This window comes from Aquarana catesbeiana, linkage group LG02, assembly GCF_042186555.1.
Source record: "Aquarana catesbeiana isolate 2022-GZ linkage group LG02, ASM4218655v1, whole genome shotgun sequence".
Classification (NCBI taxonomy): domain Eukaryota; kingdom Metazoa; phylum Chordata; class Amphibia; order Anura; family Ranidae; genus Aquarana; species Aquarana catesbeiana.
This window is the reverse complement of record NC_133325.1, coordinates 276,251,508-276,269,599: the sequence shown is the minus strand read 5'-3', so window position 1 is coordinate 276,269,599 and position 18,092 is coordinate 276,251,508. Positions and strand designations below refer to the sequence as shown.

The 18,092-nt window shown below is 41.6% G+C and overlaps 1 protein-coding gene across 3 annotated transcripts in view; it reads right to left on the bottom strand.

Moving 5' to 3' along the window:
- The window catches only part of TPP2 (tripeptidyl peptidase 2), a 97,402-nt gene that overhangs the window by 60,063 nt on the left and 19,247 nt on the right, over window positions 1–18,092 (bottom strand). For all 3 annotated transcript variants that reach the window (XM_073614451.1, XM_073614449.1, XM_073614450.1), the window contains exons 8-15: window positions 16,691–16,767; window positions 14,824–14,951; window positions 13,838–13,937; window positions 10,874–11,022; window positions 9,587–9,702; window positions 5,574–5,742; window positions 3,534–3,691; window positions 624–700 (exon numbers count right to left, since the gene is read on the bottom strand). In XM_073614451.1, the coding sequence (XP_073470552.1) occupies window positions 624–700; window positions 3,534–3,691; window positions 5,574–5,742; window positions 9,587–9,702; window positions 10,874–11,022; window positions 13,838–13,937; window positions 14,824–14,951; window positions 16,691–16,767 (974 nt within the window). The remainder of the gene's footprint in view (window positions 1–623; window positions 701–3,533; window positions 3,692–5,573; window positions 5,743–9,586; window positions 9,703–10,873; window positions 11,023–13,837; window positions 13,938–14,823; window positions 14,952–16,690; window positions 16,768–18,092) is intronic.

Here is an 18,092-nt window from a genome sequence, read left to right as displayed (position 1 = left end):
CTTACTTGTCCTGGAGTCCAGCGATGTCAGCACTGCAGCTGTTTCCATCAGCTGTCGGGTGCTGCTGCCGCCGCCTTTGCTTGTATGGGGACCCTGTACTGTACCATTAGGGCTTCACACTGGGTCCCTACTGCGCATGCGTGAGGCGCCTCTGCACTCTTCTAATGGACCGGCGGCGGGGGAAGGAGGAGGGAGCCGAGCTACTGACGTAATGTGCCACGGCCCTGTCTCCCGGAAGTGGGGACAGGATTCCTGTCAAAGACCGGTATCCGCTCCCCGCCAAAAGGTGCCAAATGTGGCACCGGGGGGGAGAGTGAAGTGGGGGGGGGGAGACAAAATGAGTGTCAGTTCCACTTTTGGGTGGAACCTTGCTTCAAGGAAACTTGTACCAATAGAAATATGTGGGCAATCATTGCTGACCACCTGAAAATGTTGGCCATCATGCCGATGTGGTTGTTGCAGTACCCTGAGTCACTGATCCAGAACAAATATGTTGATGAGTACCAAATTCACTCCAACTTTTCTGATCTACTTGCTTGTGGTAGGTTAGTGATTTCCTCTGTATTTCTCCCACAAAATAAATAAATATATAAAATCGATATTCTTGTTCTGCCATTGCTTACCTTGCTGGTATAACAACAGTTATAGGAACTCTGAATAATGGACCAGAAGTAGGGGCACATATATCATATCCACATATCTGCAAACAACATTTACATAAATATTATTACATTTAATTTGCATGGGTAAAATGTATTCTTGGACAGTGTCAAAGTAGGTTTATGTGAGACTAATGAGGAATGCCGCTCTGAAAGTCTCCGTGTTTTCAAGGTGCTACCGTCCTACTAACCAGGGTTGGGTGCTGGCTATGCACAAGATAATGGAAACAGAAAAAAGTCCTGGACTGCCGCACTCCATCAAAGAAGCATCTTTAGTGAGTGATAAAATCCAAAAACGCAGACAAATGACAGAAGTAGACACAACAGGGATCAAATCGCTAATGCATTTCACATCCGAAGATGCTTACTCATAGCTATGAGTGAGCATCTTTGGATGTGAAACGCGTTAGCGATTTGATCCCTGTTGTTTCTACTTCTGTCATTTGTCTGCGTTTTTGGATTTTATCACTCAATAAAGATGCTTCTTTGATGGAGTGCGGCAGTCCAGGACTTTTTTTCTGTTTCCATTAGGTTTATGTGAGGTAATGCATAGTTAAAAAATTTAGTTATCTGTAAGTCTTTAAAATATTACAAAAAACATGCAATGTAAGTGGTAACTCGGGTGTGGTAACTAGCCCCTGTTGTGTCTCTTATTACATGCAAAGCTTAAAGAAGATTTCTCTAGGTTGAGGACCCAACCTAGGTATTCCAGGTAGTTGACTGTGGTGACCATGCTTTGGACCGGTCTATCAAGAGCAGGTCGTCTAGGTATGCTATAATGGTTATACCTTAAGTCCATAATCTGGCCAGAGGAAGGGCCAGAAGTTTTGTGAAACACCCTGGGTGCAGTAGCTAGACCAAAAGGCAGAGTTACAAACTGAAAATTAAGTTTTTCTACTTGGAAACGCAGATATTTCTGATGAGCGGGGAAAATAGGTACATGCAGGTATGCATCCTTTATGTCGATTGACGCCAGAAGTTCTCCTCTTTGTAGGATGGAGACTACTGATCGGATTGATTCCAAGGGAAAAGAGCGGACTTTCAGGAACCGGTTTAGATCTTTGAGATCTAGAATGGGTCTGACATCTCCATTTGGTTTTGGCACCGTGAAAAGGTTTGAATAAAACCCCAACCCCTGCTCTTCCCTGGCGACCACCATGATCACTTTTTGCGACAAAAGTCGGCCTAACGCTTGAAGGAGAGACTTCTTTTTCTCTGGATCTTTGGGAACATTTGACCTGAGGAAACGAGGAGACGGGAATGCTCGGAACTCTAGCTTAGAGTTATTGCGGAGTCCATTCATCTGTCTTGAAACTCCTCTAGCCAGAACCTTGAGAAATGTAGCAGTCTTCCCCCCACTCGAGCGAGTGTACATAATGAGAGGGGCAGTCTATACAGACAGGCTTCCTCACTTGCTGGCACTGACTGTCATTTTCGGCTTTTAACTGTAATAGCTGGCTTATTTTTTTTCTTTTGATTTTGGAGCAGTCAATTGGGGGGGATGCAGTGTGTGCAAGGAGAAGGACAGGACAGAGCAGTATACACAGTGAGGAAGCAGTCTGTACAGACAGGCTCCCTCACTTGCCGGTGATGACTGCCATTGTCAGCTTTTAAAATGTATTTGTCCTTTTTTTTTTTTTTTTTTTTCTATACTTAACGCCCAGAAGGAACGGTCATTTGTGCCTGCCATTAAATTAAACAAATGGGTGGGGTCATCGCGTGATGCCACTGGGTGACCCTGCCCCTTTGTTTAATTTAGTGGCGGGCCCGAACACACACTGCCCCCCCCAATGAGGACCTGTCATGTATCTGCTATCACATAGGGGACCATTAGTCCCTATGTGACAGCAATAAAATCAAGAGGGGGAAAAAAAAAAACAAACAAAAAAAAAAAAAAAAAAAAAAAAACGATTAAATTAATAAAAAATATAATATAATATACACTTCCCTGAATTAAAAATAACTAAACAGTAAAGTTAACCCAATTTTTTTGTATAATGTGAAAGATGTTACGCCACGAGAATTGTGATGTTTATTCTAAGCAAAAAAATTGTGATTCTCATTTTATCGTGCAGCGCTAATGTAAACCAAAAATTTGACTCAAGTGGTTAAGTGGATGTAAAAAAACTGATGGAAAACTGATCCGTTCTCGCTTTAAAAAAATGTAACTGAACTGATGAAATAAACCGAAGGCATGTGTGAAAGGGGCCTAATGCTGGCCCTACTCTATACGAAAAATCGTTCGAACCCATTTTCGAAAAACGAACATTCAGCTGTGAGAGCAAACGATAGTACGATCATGTAATGGCCGATAAATCATTCAATGAACATAAAATTAATCCATTTTTTGTTAATTTTTCACACATACCCTGTGCAAACAGTTTGGACAGGAAAAACATTAACCTTTTAATTTATTGTTAAATTTCCAAACTTGTCCTTCGTTTTTTCCGCTCAAAAACGTCCCAACCGATTACTGATTTGTGCCCATTAACTGGCCAAAAATCGAACAAACTGTCTGACCGAATTTCGGCCAATTTTTCGTACAGTCTATGTCCACCATTAATGATGTCCCTCTGTGCTGCATTCCATCTACAAATTTATGGTTAGGCCACATTTTCCCTTACTGGCAATGTTTGTACTTTAAGGGGGAAAAAAAACACCTTTATGAAAAAAAAAAATATATACAAGTAAAAAAAAAAAATAAAAAAGTGGCAAAAAACCTGGTATTTTCTCTGTTAAAATGCAGAGTTCTGCCAAAACATATGCACCAGCCCTAACAGCAGTTTTAATACAATATCCTATGACATTTTTAACTTAATTATTTTCAAACACTGTAGTCAAGAAAACATTCACAGAGATGTTTAAAATGCCCACCTCTGTATAATGCACCCCTTCTCTCAGACCCCGGGGATCCACACGGACGTTTATGTGCCTACATTGGTTCATCAGCTCCAGGTGGCTAGGATACTGAATCCAGGTGGCATTGGATGTAAGAGCCAAGTGAAGTTGGAGGGAAATTCTCTCATTATTATCTGACAAAACACACATAATATATATAGCAAGTCATTTCAGGGACACGTGGTCATTTTACGACAGAAGATTAAAGACTTGGCAGGAATTTAAGGATTTTTGACTGGCCTATAAAATCCTTTTCTTGGATGACAACAGTACAGGACACAGGTTCCTTTAAAATTTATGAAGCTGGGTCTATAAGCTGTCACCTTCAGGTGGGAAAAAGGTTGTTAGGAAAGACCACATAACTATATACTCCAAGAAAAGGATTTTTACAGGTACATAAAAAATCCTACATTTCTTAATTATACAGTACAGGACACAGAGTCTTAGTTATTAACCATAGGATGCCCCCAAGAAATAAAACTGAGTAGTGGGCTGAAACCAAGGCGACCAGGTTACAAACTCAAAAAGAGTGGTTTGGAGCTCCTTAAGGCCAAAGCTGGCATCAGCAGAGGCTTATACAGCCTCCTGATAAAAGTCAGGTCTTTCAAATCTTAGAAACAGATGTCAAAAATGGGAGCTCCAGTCTTATTGCCACAGTGGCATCAATGCAGCCAGGGGGAGGAGGGATTTCTACATTTGCGGATCCAAATAAAAACTCTCCAAACTTCCAGTATAAAATTGGCACCCTGAGCGAGAGAGCGAGCGATCACACCGATGCGTCACAGGACACCACGCGCAAGTCACACAGGAATCACAGCACATTCCTGTGCACATTCCTGTGCGAATTACATGCACATGGGTGCGATTTAAGCCATGGGTTTGTATGGCTCAAATCGCACCACATTGCAGGTCCTTTCTTTGTCCGCACCAGAATCGGATCGCACCCATTCTGTAAATTCCGATTCTGTAAATTGCACTGCGTTTTGCAAACCGATTTTGGGATGTTGTTACGTTAACATACACTCTGCAATCGGTTCGCATGAACGGGTTACGGTTCTGATAAGGTGCAGAATCCGCAGTAAATTCAGTGTGAATTTGCACCGCATCTAGTGTGAACTGAGGCTAAGGGCACCAGAAATAAAGAAAGCAAAAAAACAAAAAACTGAAGGGTTACTGACAGCAGGAGGGGTTACAGCATATGTAATGCCTTAATCACTTCAATACTAGGTACTCCCCCCTCCTCCGGTCACAATTTGAATGACAATTGCACGGTTGTACAACACTGTACCCAAACTAAATTTTTATCATCATTCTTCCCACAAATAGAGCTTTCTTTTGGTGGTATTTGATCACCTCTGGGGTTTTTATTTTTTGCTAAACAAAACTAAAAAAAGACCGACATTTTTGAAAAGAAAAAAAAAAAAAAAAAAAAGTTTGACATAACATTTTTTTCTCCTTCACTGACGGGCACTGATGAGGATGGGCTCTGATTGCCACTGACAGCCAGCTGATAGCCACTGATTGGAAGCTGTGCTGATTAATAGCACAGACCCCCCGTGTTTACCGGCACTTCCTGGTTCACGCGATGATCAGCTGTGATTGGTCACAGCTGATCACGTGGTAAGAAACCTGTCAGAGGCTCCATACCACAATCAGAGATGCAGTGTGTTAGACTGACACACAACACCTCCGATCGCCGCACTGCGCGTGCCGGCTTGTTATCCTGCAGGACATCATATGATGCCCAGTCAGGATAACTGAACTACCATCCGGCTTTCAATCTGCTATAGGCCAGGCAGGAATTGGTTAAACTTTGTTTGCTAGTGTCCCCACATGAATGTGGCAGCATATAACCCATCATCAAGATTTAAAGCAGCCTGTGTACTGTATGACTAAAGTAAAAAAAAAAAAAAACAAACAAAAAAAACAAAAAAAAAAAAAAAAAAAACAAACACTTACTGCATTATAATATATGCATTTTTAACACCACCCTTGTACTGCATTACTGCAGATTACCTGTATTTTCTGGAAACACTGGCTCAATGCCTACACCATAGTCTGAGGGTGCAGAAACCTGAACTGGATCCCTGAGATAAATTCCACGGCCGTTTCCAACAGAAACTGTAAAACCTATTTTATTGATTAATGAGGTGTTCTGCATGAGGTAGTCATAGGCTTTGTCGACCTACAATTAAAAACGAAAAAAAAAATATCAATAAAAAATTTGTCTGCCTTGCAATCAAAACAATGTACATGAAGAGGGACTCTGGATCACCCCCATTTAAGACAATATCAAGAAACATAACATATACACACACACACACCTTGAAAAAGTATTCATAACCCTTAAAATTTTCCACATTTTGTCATGTTAAAATCCCAATGAAATACATTTACATTTTTGGTTGTATGTGATAGACCAACACAAAGTGACACATAATCGTGAAGTGGAAGAAAAATGATAAATGGTTTTCCAATTTTTTTACAAATATGTGAAAAAAGTGTGGTGTGCATTTGTATTCAGCCCCCCTGAGTCAATACTTTGTAGAACCACCTTTCACTGCAATTACAACTGCATGTCTTTTTGGGTATGTCTCTACCAGCTTTGCACATCTAGAGAGTGACATTTTTGCCCATTCTTCTTTGCAAAATAGCTCAGGCTCTGTCAGATTGGATGGAGAGTATCTGAACAGCAATTTTTAAGTCTTGCCACAGATTCTCAATTAGATTTAGGTCGGGACTTTGACTAGGTCATTCTGACACATGGATATGCTTTGATCTAAACCATTCCATTGTAGCTCTGGCTGTATGTTTAGGGTCGTTGTCCTGCTGGAAGGTGAACCTCCACCCCAGTCTCAAGTCTTTTGCAGACTCTAGCAGATTTTCTTCTAATATTGCCCTGTATTTGGCTCCATCCATCTTCCCATCAACTCTGACCAGCTTCCCTGTCCCTGCTGAAGAAAAGCATCCCCACAACATAATGCTGCCATCAAGTTCAATTTTGGTCTCATCTGACCAGAGCATCCTCTTCTGCAAGTTGGCTGTGTCCCCCACATGGCTTCTGGCAAACGGGACTTCTTATGGCTTTCTTTCAGTAATGGCTTTCTTCTTGTCACTCTTCCATAAAGGCCAGATTTGTGGAGTCCACGACTAATAGTTGTGGACAGATTCTCCCACCTGAGCTATGGATCTCTGCAGCTCCTCCAGAGTTACCATGGGCCTCTTGGCTGCTTCTCTGATTAATGCTTTCCTTGCCCAGCCTGTCAGTTTAGGTGGATGGCCATGTCTTGTTAGATTTGCAGTTGTGCCATACTCTCTCCATTTTTGGGTGATGGATTGAACAGTGCTCTGTGAGATGTTCAAAGCTTGGGATTTTTTTTTTCTATAACCCAACCCTGCTTTAAACTTCTCCACAACTTTATCCCTGACCTGTCTGGTGCGTTCCCTGGCCTTCATGACGCCGTTTGTTCACTAAGGTTCTCAAACCTCTGAGGGCTTCACAGAACAGCTGTATTTATACTGAGAATAAAATTACACACAGTTAAGGGTATCAGAGTATAAAAAGGGCTGAATAGAAATGCACGCCACACTTTTCACATATTTATTAAAAATTTGTAAAACCATTTATCATCTTCCTTTCAATACTTTCAAGGCACGGTGTATTAGAGAGATAGAGACAGATATATTATATATAGATATATATCTCTGGTTCAGAATACAAATGTTGAATGCAAACCTAATTTTGGGGTAAAAGAAACCGACCCCATAACAATATGCTGCAACTCTGGTTTTATGCATCATATGTACGAAAGCTTTCTCATTCAGATTAAAAAGGGTGTCCTTCGAGCTATTGAAAATTGCAGCTAAAGCAACCTTAAAAAGTGAAAAAAAAAGTTAATTCACAAATTCAGCTTGCTTAGCCCTATTAAAACTGAACTCCAGGATGAACAAATATTGTCGAAATACAAGCGAGGCATGTGTATTCTTACTTGAAATCCTGGTGTGCTTTGTGGATTTCTTTCAGATCTATGCAGTAATACAGTGTGAAGCTTTTCCTTTGTGCAGGAGCCTCCTGTAATAAAGACCAGTTACTGCTGCACTCTCTCCTTGTGCAGTGTAACTGATCTAGTCTCTGCCCCTTCCTGCAGTTTTCTGCCGGCAGCCATTAGTGGGTAGGGCCTGCTGGGCCCCCCACAGCTCTGCTCTCATTACAGCACAATGATGATACAACTTCTACGAGGCAAAAGGTGGATTTATATCCTTTGTGGCTAAAAGGATTTACAAGCAATGGGTTTTTACAATAAATAAAACATCATTCCAATTTTCTTTTTGGTCATAGAGGGACACAGGAAAATAAGAAGCTGTTGGAATGTCCGAAAGTAGCCTGAGTGCAAAACAGCAACAAAAGACTAGCAGGTCCACAAGAAAACAAAAATTTGTAAAACAAAACAAAAAAAGTCAATGCACATCTATGCATAAAGAGTTAATAAAGAGTTAATAAAGATAAAGATAGATAAATGACGGTGCTGGAACCGTAGATTGGGTTCCCTCAAGAAAGACCACATGAAAACAAAAAGAACCAAGGACTGCCTGGAGCTCAAAAAGTGGACTAAAAGAACATTATGCCCAAATATGGCATCAGATGAGGCCTGAACTTCCACAGTGTAAAACTTACCGAACATGTGAACAGAAGACTAGGTGGCAGCTTTTAGAAATCTGGGTAACAATAGCTGGATGCCAAAAAGCCTAAGAAATGCTTACAAATCTACTAGAGTATGCCTTGATAAAAATGAGCAGGGACCATGAGCTTGAGAGATGGTCTGAGTCACAGAGAAATGGTGGAATGGGAAACAGGTTACCCTTGATGAGGACCATCAGGAATAAGAACCTAACAACCAGTCTAACAGTATCAGTGGCTGTAAGTAAGATATGCCAAGTACCAACTACATCTAGGCAATAAAAGGAAACTGAATGATGTTCTGGTTGGGGAAAAAGACAGATGGAAGGAGGTTCTGGGTCTCAACACCACCTTGTCCTTATGCAAAACCAGAAAGGGTTCTTTACAGGATAAGACTGCCAGCTCAAGAACTCACCTCGCAGAGGTGATGGCAAAAAGAAACACAGCCATGTGAGAGAGTAGGAAGGGAAATACGACTGGTATTTTTAAAAGTGTTTTTAAAGAGCTGAGAGAATCAAATTCGGATCCCATCGAGTCATGGGGAGCCACATAAAATACCCGGTACAAGAACCTTATACAAAAAAATAGGATCAAAAGAATTTAGACCTGGCAGAAGATGGACTTCATAGCGATTAGTGTAGGAATCACAGATTCAGAGAAGCCATTGTTTCTAAGGACCTGGGGCTTCAACAGAAAAATGCCATTAAAGCCAGTAACCTTAAAAGCAGTATGGTAAACCTGTCTCTGGACAGAAAATCCAGGTAAGCTGGAAAAGCCCAAGTAGAGTCTGCCAGAAGTCTGATCATGTCAGAGTACCATATCTGCCTCACCCATACTGGAGATATAAAGATCACTGGAATGCCCTCATTTTGATTTTATGGGTAGACAAGAAAAGATTTTCAGAGGAAGGGATGGCATCATTTTCCGTGACCTAGGCACTGCTGGCTAATGCAGTCTGCTTGCAAATTGTACATGGCAAGATCCATTCGATGTTCGATTCCCTTGCACGGACAGTGTATCCAGGTCTCGTTCCGAGCCCGGCAAACTGGCATCTGTCATGAAGATCTTCCAGAAAATTGGAAAGAAGCACTTTCCCAACTCTAGCGCAGGATTTCTAAGCATCAAGGCCAAGACAACCTTTGGTGTCAGGTGAAAACAAACTTAGCAAGGTCTGGAAAGTTCAATCAATCAATATTGTTGGCATGGATCTGTGGCAACTGAAATTAAGACGGCAGTGGCCTACATGCAGGTGGTGATCCGAAATACATAATTTTTTTAAATGCATTTATCATCACACATACCGCATATTTTATACAAGAGACCAGATTTGTGTTTCTAGACAAAGACATACCTGAATAATGCCGTGCCCTTGGGCAAAAACTTCAATGTTTTCAGCTTTTAAAGCAGTATTCTCCAATGCTCTTCTTACTGAATGCACAGTGTAAGCAACATCATTTGCTTTAAGACCTGATAAAAAAAAAAAAAAAAAAAGAAGAAGTATGAATACACTATTATTTAACCACATGAGCTCCGGAAGGTTTCACTCCCTTTATGACCAGACCATTTTCTACTGGCAATTGCGCAATCATGCAACGCTGTATGCAAACAAAATTTACAATATTTTTTTTCCAAACAAATAGAGCTCTCTTTTGGTGGTATTTGATTGCCAATGGGTTTATTTTTTTTTTTTTATTATAGAAAAAAAGAACGAATATTTTGAAAAAAATTATTTTTTTTTTTACTTCCTGCTATAAAACATATCCAACAATAGAAAAAAAAAAATCATATTTTTTCATAAATGTAAGCACATGTATTCTGCTACGTCTTTGATATAAAAAAAAAAAAAATCCCAATAAGGGTATATTGATTGGGTTTGCATGAAAGTTATAGCACCTCCAAAATTATATATTATATATATAAAATATATTATATATATATATATATATATATATATATATATATATATATATATATATATATATATATATATATATATATATATATATATATATATATATATATATATATATATATATATATATATATATACACACACACACACACACACACACATATACACACACACATACATACATACATATATACACACACAGACACACATATACAAATGTGGTTTTTTTTTTATACTACTGACGGTGATCAGTGACTTATAGTGGGACTGTGATGGTGTGTCGGACAATCTGACACCGACTTACACTGGGTGGGAACTGACATCATCGGTGACACTAATACAGTGATAATACTATACACGGTCACTGCATGAATGATACTGGCTGGGAAGGGTTTAACATTTCAGGTAATCGAGGGGTTAAATGTGTGCTAAAAGTGACAATTTGTGTAATGTGTGCTGCTTTTTACTAACTTTTTTTATCCACGCTTCGCATGTGTGTACCCTAAACCCAGAAACAGCGGTGTACCAGTATATCGCTTTGCCTGTACTGGCCGTCCGTCCACAGTACATTGCCGTAAGTGGTTAAATATTACACACAAACACTGAAGGTAAAAGACAATATGTAAACAAGAGGCCCAAGGGATTAATTAAACATTTCACAATATACATAGTGGACACCTTAGATGGAGAAGCTTCTTCTACTAGAAGTGTGCAAATTATGCTAACCTGATAATACTAGTGCAATGCCTCCACAAGCATTCGGAGAAGACATGGATGTTCCATTCATTAGCTGAGTGCCCCGCAATGTCCAGTTTGGCACGGATGCAATAGCTCCTCCTGGAGCACTAATACTGACTCCAAGAGCTCCATCAGTGCTAATAATGTCAAAATAAAAAAAGAGAAACCTTATTTATTAAAAAAAAGAGAGGATGACTAGGACACAATTATTCTTGTACATGTATTACTGTTGGAAATACTACTAAAGTTTAGATTAGGAATTACAGATGCCACCTACGGTGACAAAAGGAAACTAAGCCTATAGGAATCAGCCAGCATTCAGGCCTATCATATGTCAGCTGTAATGAGAAAGACATAAAAGTTTCCCAGTAAAATCATACCAGTTTCTTCAAATACCATTTTCAATTTAGGGTCCTTTGTTATATGGACTCAACAACGGTCTCACTTTTTAAAACAAATGTAAACCCAAAACCTGTTTTATGGTAGGTTTGGCATTGTGCCTCACTGTATACAGCTTTCTTAAAGCAGGGGTCCACCTAAACCGCCAAAAAAAAAAAAAAAATATTAAAAGCCAGCAGCTACAAATACTGCAGCTGCTGACTTTTAATAAATGGCCACTTACCTGTCCCAGGGTCCAGCGATGTCGGCAGGCGACGCCGAGAACCCACTTTGTTCTCGGCAGCTGCCACCGCCATCCTAGGTGAGGGAATCAGGAAGTGAAGCGTTGCGGCTTCACTTCCCGGTTCCCTACTGCGCATGCGCGAGTCGAGCTGCGCATCGTAACTGGTCCCCGCTATCTCCTGGGAGCTGTGTGTTTCCCAGGAGACAGCGCGGACTGACAGGAAGAGGCATAGACTCCCATGGGAGTCTATGCCGGAAGTGGGTGCAAATACCTGTCTTAGACAGGTATCTGCACCCCCCTCCCCCCTGAAAGGTGCCAAATGTGACACCGGAGGGGGGGAGGGTTCCGAAAAGCGGAAGTTCCATTTTTGTATGGAACTCCGCTTTAAGAGAAGTAGGGGTTTCTTTCCTTTTTTTTTTTTTTTTTTTTTTTTAAGATTTATACTTACCTAGGTGGATGCTGCAACTGTCCCCTGGCGCCTCTGCACTGAAAACTGAGCGATGAGCACAGAGCTGCAGACTGCCAGTCACAGCTCTCTGCTCTGCCCCCCTCCTCACTCATTGTAAGCTGGGCTGTGGAGGGGGCTAGGGCGGCTGTCTCAGGCTCTCAGTGGGTGTCAGTCCAGGCACCTGGCGGATCAAGACTCCCATTGTCGGGATGACGTGGTGCCTGGACTGATATCAGTGATGTCAGCAGAGAGCGGACTTTAGTGCACTCTCTGCTGAAACCGGGTCACAGGAGTGCAAAACTAACTGCAGTCCTGTGATCCATAGGAGAAGTACAGCCACCCAAGCTTTGTCTGAACTTCTCCTTTAAGCAAATCATTTTATTGTGAATCTTTTGTTTTGTACCTGGAACTCCTGCCAGTAACAGCATGTCCATGCTAAATCACTGCAAAGGAGCGAAAGACAGCAGGCGCCACCTGAGTGTAGTATTAGGGTAAACTGTTTAATAGCAAACATATAAAACACTGACAGGATATCAGTTAAAAAAAAATATCTGTAGTAAAATGTCACTCTGGTCTCTGACATCCTCACACTGTATCCACGGGCTGCTGTGGTAGAGAGGTCTGTAGAAAGTCCTGTGGCCACCAGGAAGTCCAACTGAACCAGTGTGGAACGCAGGGAAATGACATCACCGGAAGCGGGGAGACGACTGGGAAAGCTGCCCTGGATAGGCTACGCGCTCTGAGCATCAGCTCCTTCTACTGGCGCGAAGATGAAGGTCTATACAGATTATGGTTGAAAAAAATGTATTCAGACCAAACCTCTTTGAAATAAAAAAAAAAAAAAAAAAAAAAAAAAAAGGGAGAGGAGGACCAGAACGGTCCGATTTTTAGTGGCATTAGGTCCGCCTCAGCACTGTAGGTTTGGTGTCCTCTCCTCTCCCTCTGGGTGAGCATATTTTAACTTCTATCCTGTGAGCATTTTGTATCTTTGCTATTAAATCATTTACACTACTGCCCCGTACACACGGTCGGATTTTCCGATGGAAAATGTCCGATCGGAGCGTGTTGTCGGAAATTCCGACCGTGTGTGGGCTCCATCACACATTTTCCATCAGATTTTCCGACACAAAGTTTGAGAGCAGGCTATAAAATTTTCCGACAACAAAATCCGTTGTCGGAAATTCCGATCGTGTGTACACAAATCCGACGGACAAAGTGCCACGCATGCTCAGAATAAATAAAGAGATGAAAGCTATTGGCCACTGCCCCGTTTATAGTCCAGACGTATGTGTTTTACGTCACCGCGTTTAGAATGATCGGATTTTCCGACAACTTTGTGTGACCGTGTGTATGCAAGACAAGTTTGAGCCAACATCCGTCGGAAAAAATCCTAGGATTTTGTTGTCGGAATGTCTGAACAAAGTCCGACCGTGTGTACGGGGCATAATACTACACTCAGGTGGAGCTTCCTGTTTTTCTCTCCTTTGCGTCATTCCATAGAGCTGGCTTTTTCTGAGGATAGCTGCCACCATTATTCTATTCAATGGACTTAAGTTTTATTAGTATTGCTTATGGAACTATGTTATTTCCTGTCTTGAATGTGCCTTATTATAGAAATTATTTCTCACAAATACATTGTCTTTGCACCAGCAGTTAATGTATTTTCATGCTAAATCATTGCCTCTCAATCAGTAGCAGTGATGTCAGCCTACCATGTGCGCACCTTCAGCTAACTGAAAGAGTACACAGTCAAACATGTAGGACTGTTTAATGTCTGTTATTTAGAAGAGTTGCCCAACTTTTAACCTAAAGCCACTTACTTTGCCTTAGCACAATCTATGACCTCCTAAGATTAGTACAAATCTCAAATGAAAAAACATACCTAGGACCTCTTGAAGACCATGTGTACTGATTGGCAGGAAGTTTTTCACGGAGGGAATATTCTGCAACCATCATGTCTGGCGATACATAAGCACCCACACCTATAGGCAACAGGAACACAATACTAAGATTTTCCAGCCTGCTCAGTCCATTTGCTTCTGTAACAGGGTCAGTCGTCACAAATATTACCGGAAGCACCAAGGTAAAAGATAAGACAGTGGGCCCATGTCACCAAACCCATGTGCCACAGCGATCATTATTTTCACCCACGTGATTTATTTTCAGCTGAAAGCGGTTGTTTGAGCAATTCCATATTACTTTGTCAGTGAACAAAAAGAAAGATTCATTTTTATTTGATACGATGGCTGTACAAGTTGAATTCCACAATATAAAACTGTACAAGCAGCCATGTGAAACTAACACTGTAAATCAGTGAACATTCATTGTACCGCATGTGCATTCTGGTGTGTGTTCATTAGCATCTACAGTACTTACTACTGGAGTGCAATGTTAAATGAATGAGGGTTGCTGCAATGCAACAGTATGAAGTCAGCCTAAGGCTCGGTTCACACTGGGGCGACTTGTCAGGCGACCTAGTCGCCTGACAAGTCGCCTCCCGTTCTGTGCTATGGAACCGTTCTAATTGGAGCGACGCAAGTCGCTCCGACTTAGAAAAAGGTTCCTGTATTACTTTGGGGGCGACTTGGGGCGACTTGCATAGACTTCTATGCAGAAGTCGTCTCGCAAGTCGCCCCGGCAGTCGTTTGCAGGTCGCCTCGCTGAGGCGACCTGCAAGTCGTGCCGCCCATGTGTGAACCGAGCCTTAGAGCATTACGGGTCTACCTCTCTGTCCTAGGCTTTTTCCTGTATTTTGTACTGTATTTGTATTTTTGTATTTTGGGCTCAAGTCTCAAAACATTTTTTTTTTTTGGGTGGGGCCACAACTTAAAAAGGGCATTGCTGTTTTCCTGAAAATCACCAACTTACCAATGACACTGGAGGTAGTTCCACCTGGACAGCCAACAGTGGAAAGACATGGACCATTATTTCCAGCACTTGACACATAAATGACGTTATGCTTCCACACGGCTTCATTTATTGCCTCACATATTCTCCTGCATAATGACAAATTAAGCGAGAGAGGATTGTACATTCATAACAAGCAGCCTGTTTAATAATTCAGAAAGGACGACATACTCAAATTAGCTAAGCAAATTTAGGTTTTAAACCTTTTTCAGATGACCGATAGTCCTCCTTTCTCCTCAGTTAGCAGCTCAGCATCCAGAACCAACTCTGAATTGGCCAAAATGGGAGCTGTGGGTTGATCCAGAGCACTACCCAGCTCGACAAAAGTTTATTTGAAAAGTCGACAGGGCTCGGTGGAAAATAAAATTACCCAAACAATGACTGCGTCCCTATCAAATGCAATTACTGTTCAAAAAGTGACACTAGTCAGGCAGTCATGGGTGCCGCGGCTGCTGAACATAATAAAAGGCTGTGGAGATTCCTCCAACCACAACGTTGAGCATGGAGGAATTAATTTATTGAGCCATGTCTAGCTAGCTTAAAGCGGAACTCTATTCATAACTTGATAAAAAAAATATATATAATATTCTTTAGCAAGGTACATACATTCCACATTAATAATTATGCTACCAAAATTTGTGTGTGCTGTAAAATTGCCTCCAGCATTGATCAGGTTTCTTCTTGCTGGAGGCTGCCATTTTGCTGAAGCCCAGAGCAGTAGTAAATCATAAGCGGAACTAAAACAATTGATTTAACAGTTTTTACAGTCCTGGATAGCCAGGATTAGTAATAACAGCCACATTTCCTCATTTCCTCAAGCAAGCCATCAAATCATCAATTGGCTGGTGTCATAAATGATCACATGTGCAGCACCATGACAGTTGCAGATCAAACAGAAGCAGCTTAGAGAACGTGGTGATCTGATTGGGAATTCTTCTTCTATCAGTAAGAAGGTACGGTCCAGTGGGAGGGGAGGTGTTCACTTTGTGACCACTTACTCACAATACAGGCAGTCCCCGGGTTACGAACACATTAAGGACAGTAAGTTTGTTCGTAAGTCGGAACACTGTATGTAAGTGTAACTTCCGCCTGTGCAGGGATGTGAGATGTTCCGGGTGCTTCTGGGGCTCTTCTGGCCATGCAGTACATGAAGTACTGCAGTGTGGAATGTGGCAAGATAACTGCTCGGAGGTATCCAGGACCAGCGTGGAGCACAAGCAGCCGGCATTGAGGCCGTTCGTAAGTAGGAGTCCATTCTTTCCCTCCCCCTTCTCTGGTTATACCAAGCTCACATGATTTTAATTGTTAATTGATTTTAAATTGGATTGTACCGTCCCCCTTTTTTGGAGGAATGGATACCTTTTCCTATATAAACTTGATTCTATTATAAATCAGTATGCTATAAGGAAGGCTTTTGCCGAAACATGTTAGCGTTTTGATGTCACACTGCAGTCTGTGCTCAATAAAGATTTAAGTAGAAGCAATCAAGTTGCCGGCATTCTTTTTGCAACTTTGATGTATGGGACACAATGGCCTGAGCACCGTTATTCAGCTCATCATCCTATAAATATTCGGTAGAGCTTGGGTGAGGTTTTTGTCTATGCTTTATTTTTAAAGTTTTACATAGCTATACCTGCAAAATGGGCCAGCCTGAAGTGATCTAGCAGGACTTCATTTTCTGACTAAAGGGCTACTTGAACATAGCATAGAATTAACTGCCTTCTGAATGGGCAAGAGTCATAATTTTACCAAATTCGTCGGCCTTTATAACAACCAATTGTTCAGTGTGCATCGTTTTTATTCTTGATACTTAGGCTCAGAAACATACCCAGAATTCGGCCAGTGCGTTGCTTCACCATAACTATAATTTACCAGGTCACATTTATACTTTATTGCTTCAATCATCTGTGAAATAAAATAAAAAATAACAAAGTGTCATAGCACAAAGGGAGTACCAGCCACACATTTCAACAAAGTAAACAGACATCCCTTTTATGCAGCAAGCCACCATCTAAGTCTAAGACAACCTGGTTAATGAAGATAGACAGTGACAAAGGTCAGTTTGTAATAATCCCCACAAGGAAAGCTTTATCACACCATTTAAAACTAAAAGCAAATAACGAATTGCAGAGTCCAAGCAATCAAAAAAGCAAAACTGAGCAGTTTAAGTACTACTAAAGAGAAACAAATGAAAGACCACTTGTAAATTCCCCTGATGCAGCTGTCTAACTGAAAAAATAAGTTAACCATTCGGCAGCCAGGAGATTGAGCAGGTTCCAGTATATGTAATTGGGCAGGAACTGCAGCTCTATTTACCCATCCTCAAAGCAAGTCTTCATCTGTCTCCGAAGAGCCTACAATCTAATGTGCCCTATTAACACATCATCAGGCCAGAAGGCAGGTGACCTACAAGTTTCTGGGTTATGAGAAGAGACCCATGTAACAGGTACAGAACATTCACACTTGTGTCCCTAGTAATAACTGAACCTGGGATTCCAGCATTGCAAGGCAAGATTTGCCACCATGCTGCCCTGAAAAAAAAAAAATACCACAAGCTATGTAACTGAGCTGACATTGATCAGTTACAGGTTTGAGGCTGTGCAGCCATGATCATAAAGATTGTTCTACGTCCTAACAGTTAGTAGGATGGCCACACACAGACAAGTCAAGCTGCCTGATGCGTCTCATCCTGGATTTTCTGTAGAGCAATCATGAGCATAAGTCCCTTCCATGGACTTAGCCAAGGTGGACTAGTAAAGGACGGTAGGCAGATTCTCAGAGCATACATAAAGATCTCATTTACACCACGTGTGATGGGCTGCATTTCTTAACCTGTAGCTATCCATGTAATGCATATGTGCGGTGACAAAGAGGGTGGGCTTTAAAGCCCTCACACCGTACATATGCATCTATGGGCGGCAGTTTTCTGTGCTGATAGCATGCTCACGCCGAATAGTGCCGTGAAATTGACAGTAAATCGGCGTTAAGACCCCTTTCACACTGGGGCGCTTTGCAGGCGCTACAGCGCTAAAAATAGCGCCTGCAAAGCTCCCTGAAAGAGCTGCTGCTGTGTCTCCAGTGTGAAAGCCCCTGGGGGGGGGCTCTGCACATCTCCTGTGCTTGCACTGAGCTGTAATGGGGAGGCTGGGGATGAATGAAGCAGGACACACAGGAGGGAGATCAGGAGAACTGACTGCCATGTTCACACATGAAGCTCACAGAGGAAGAAA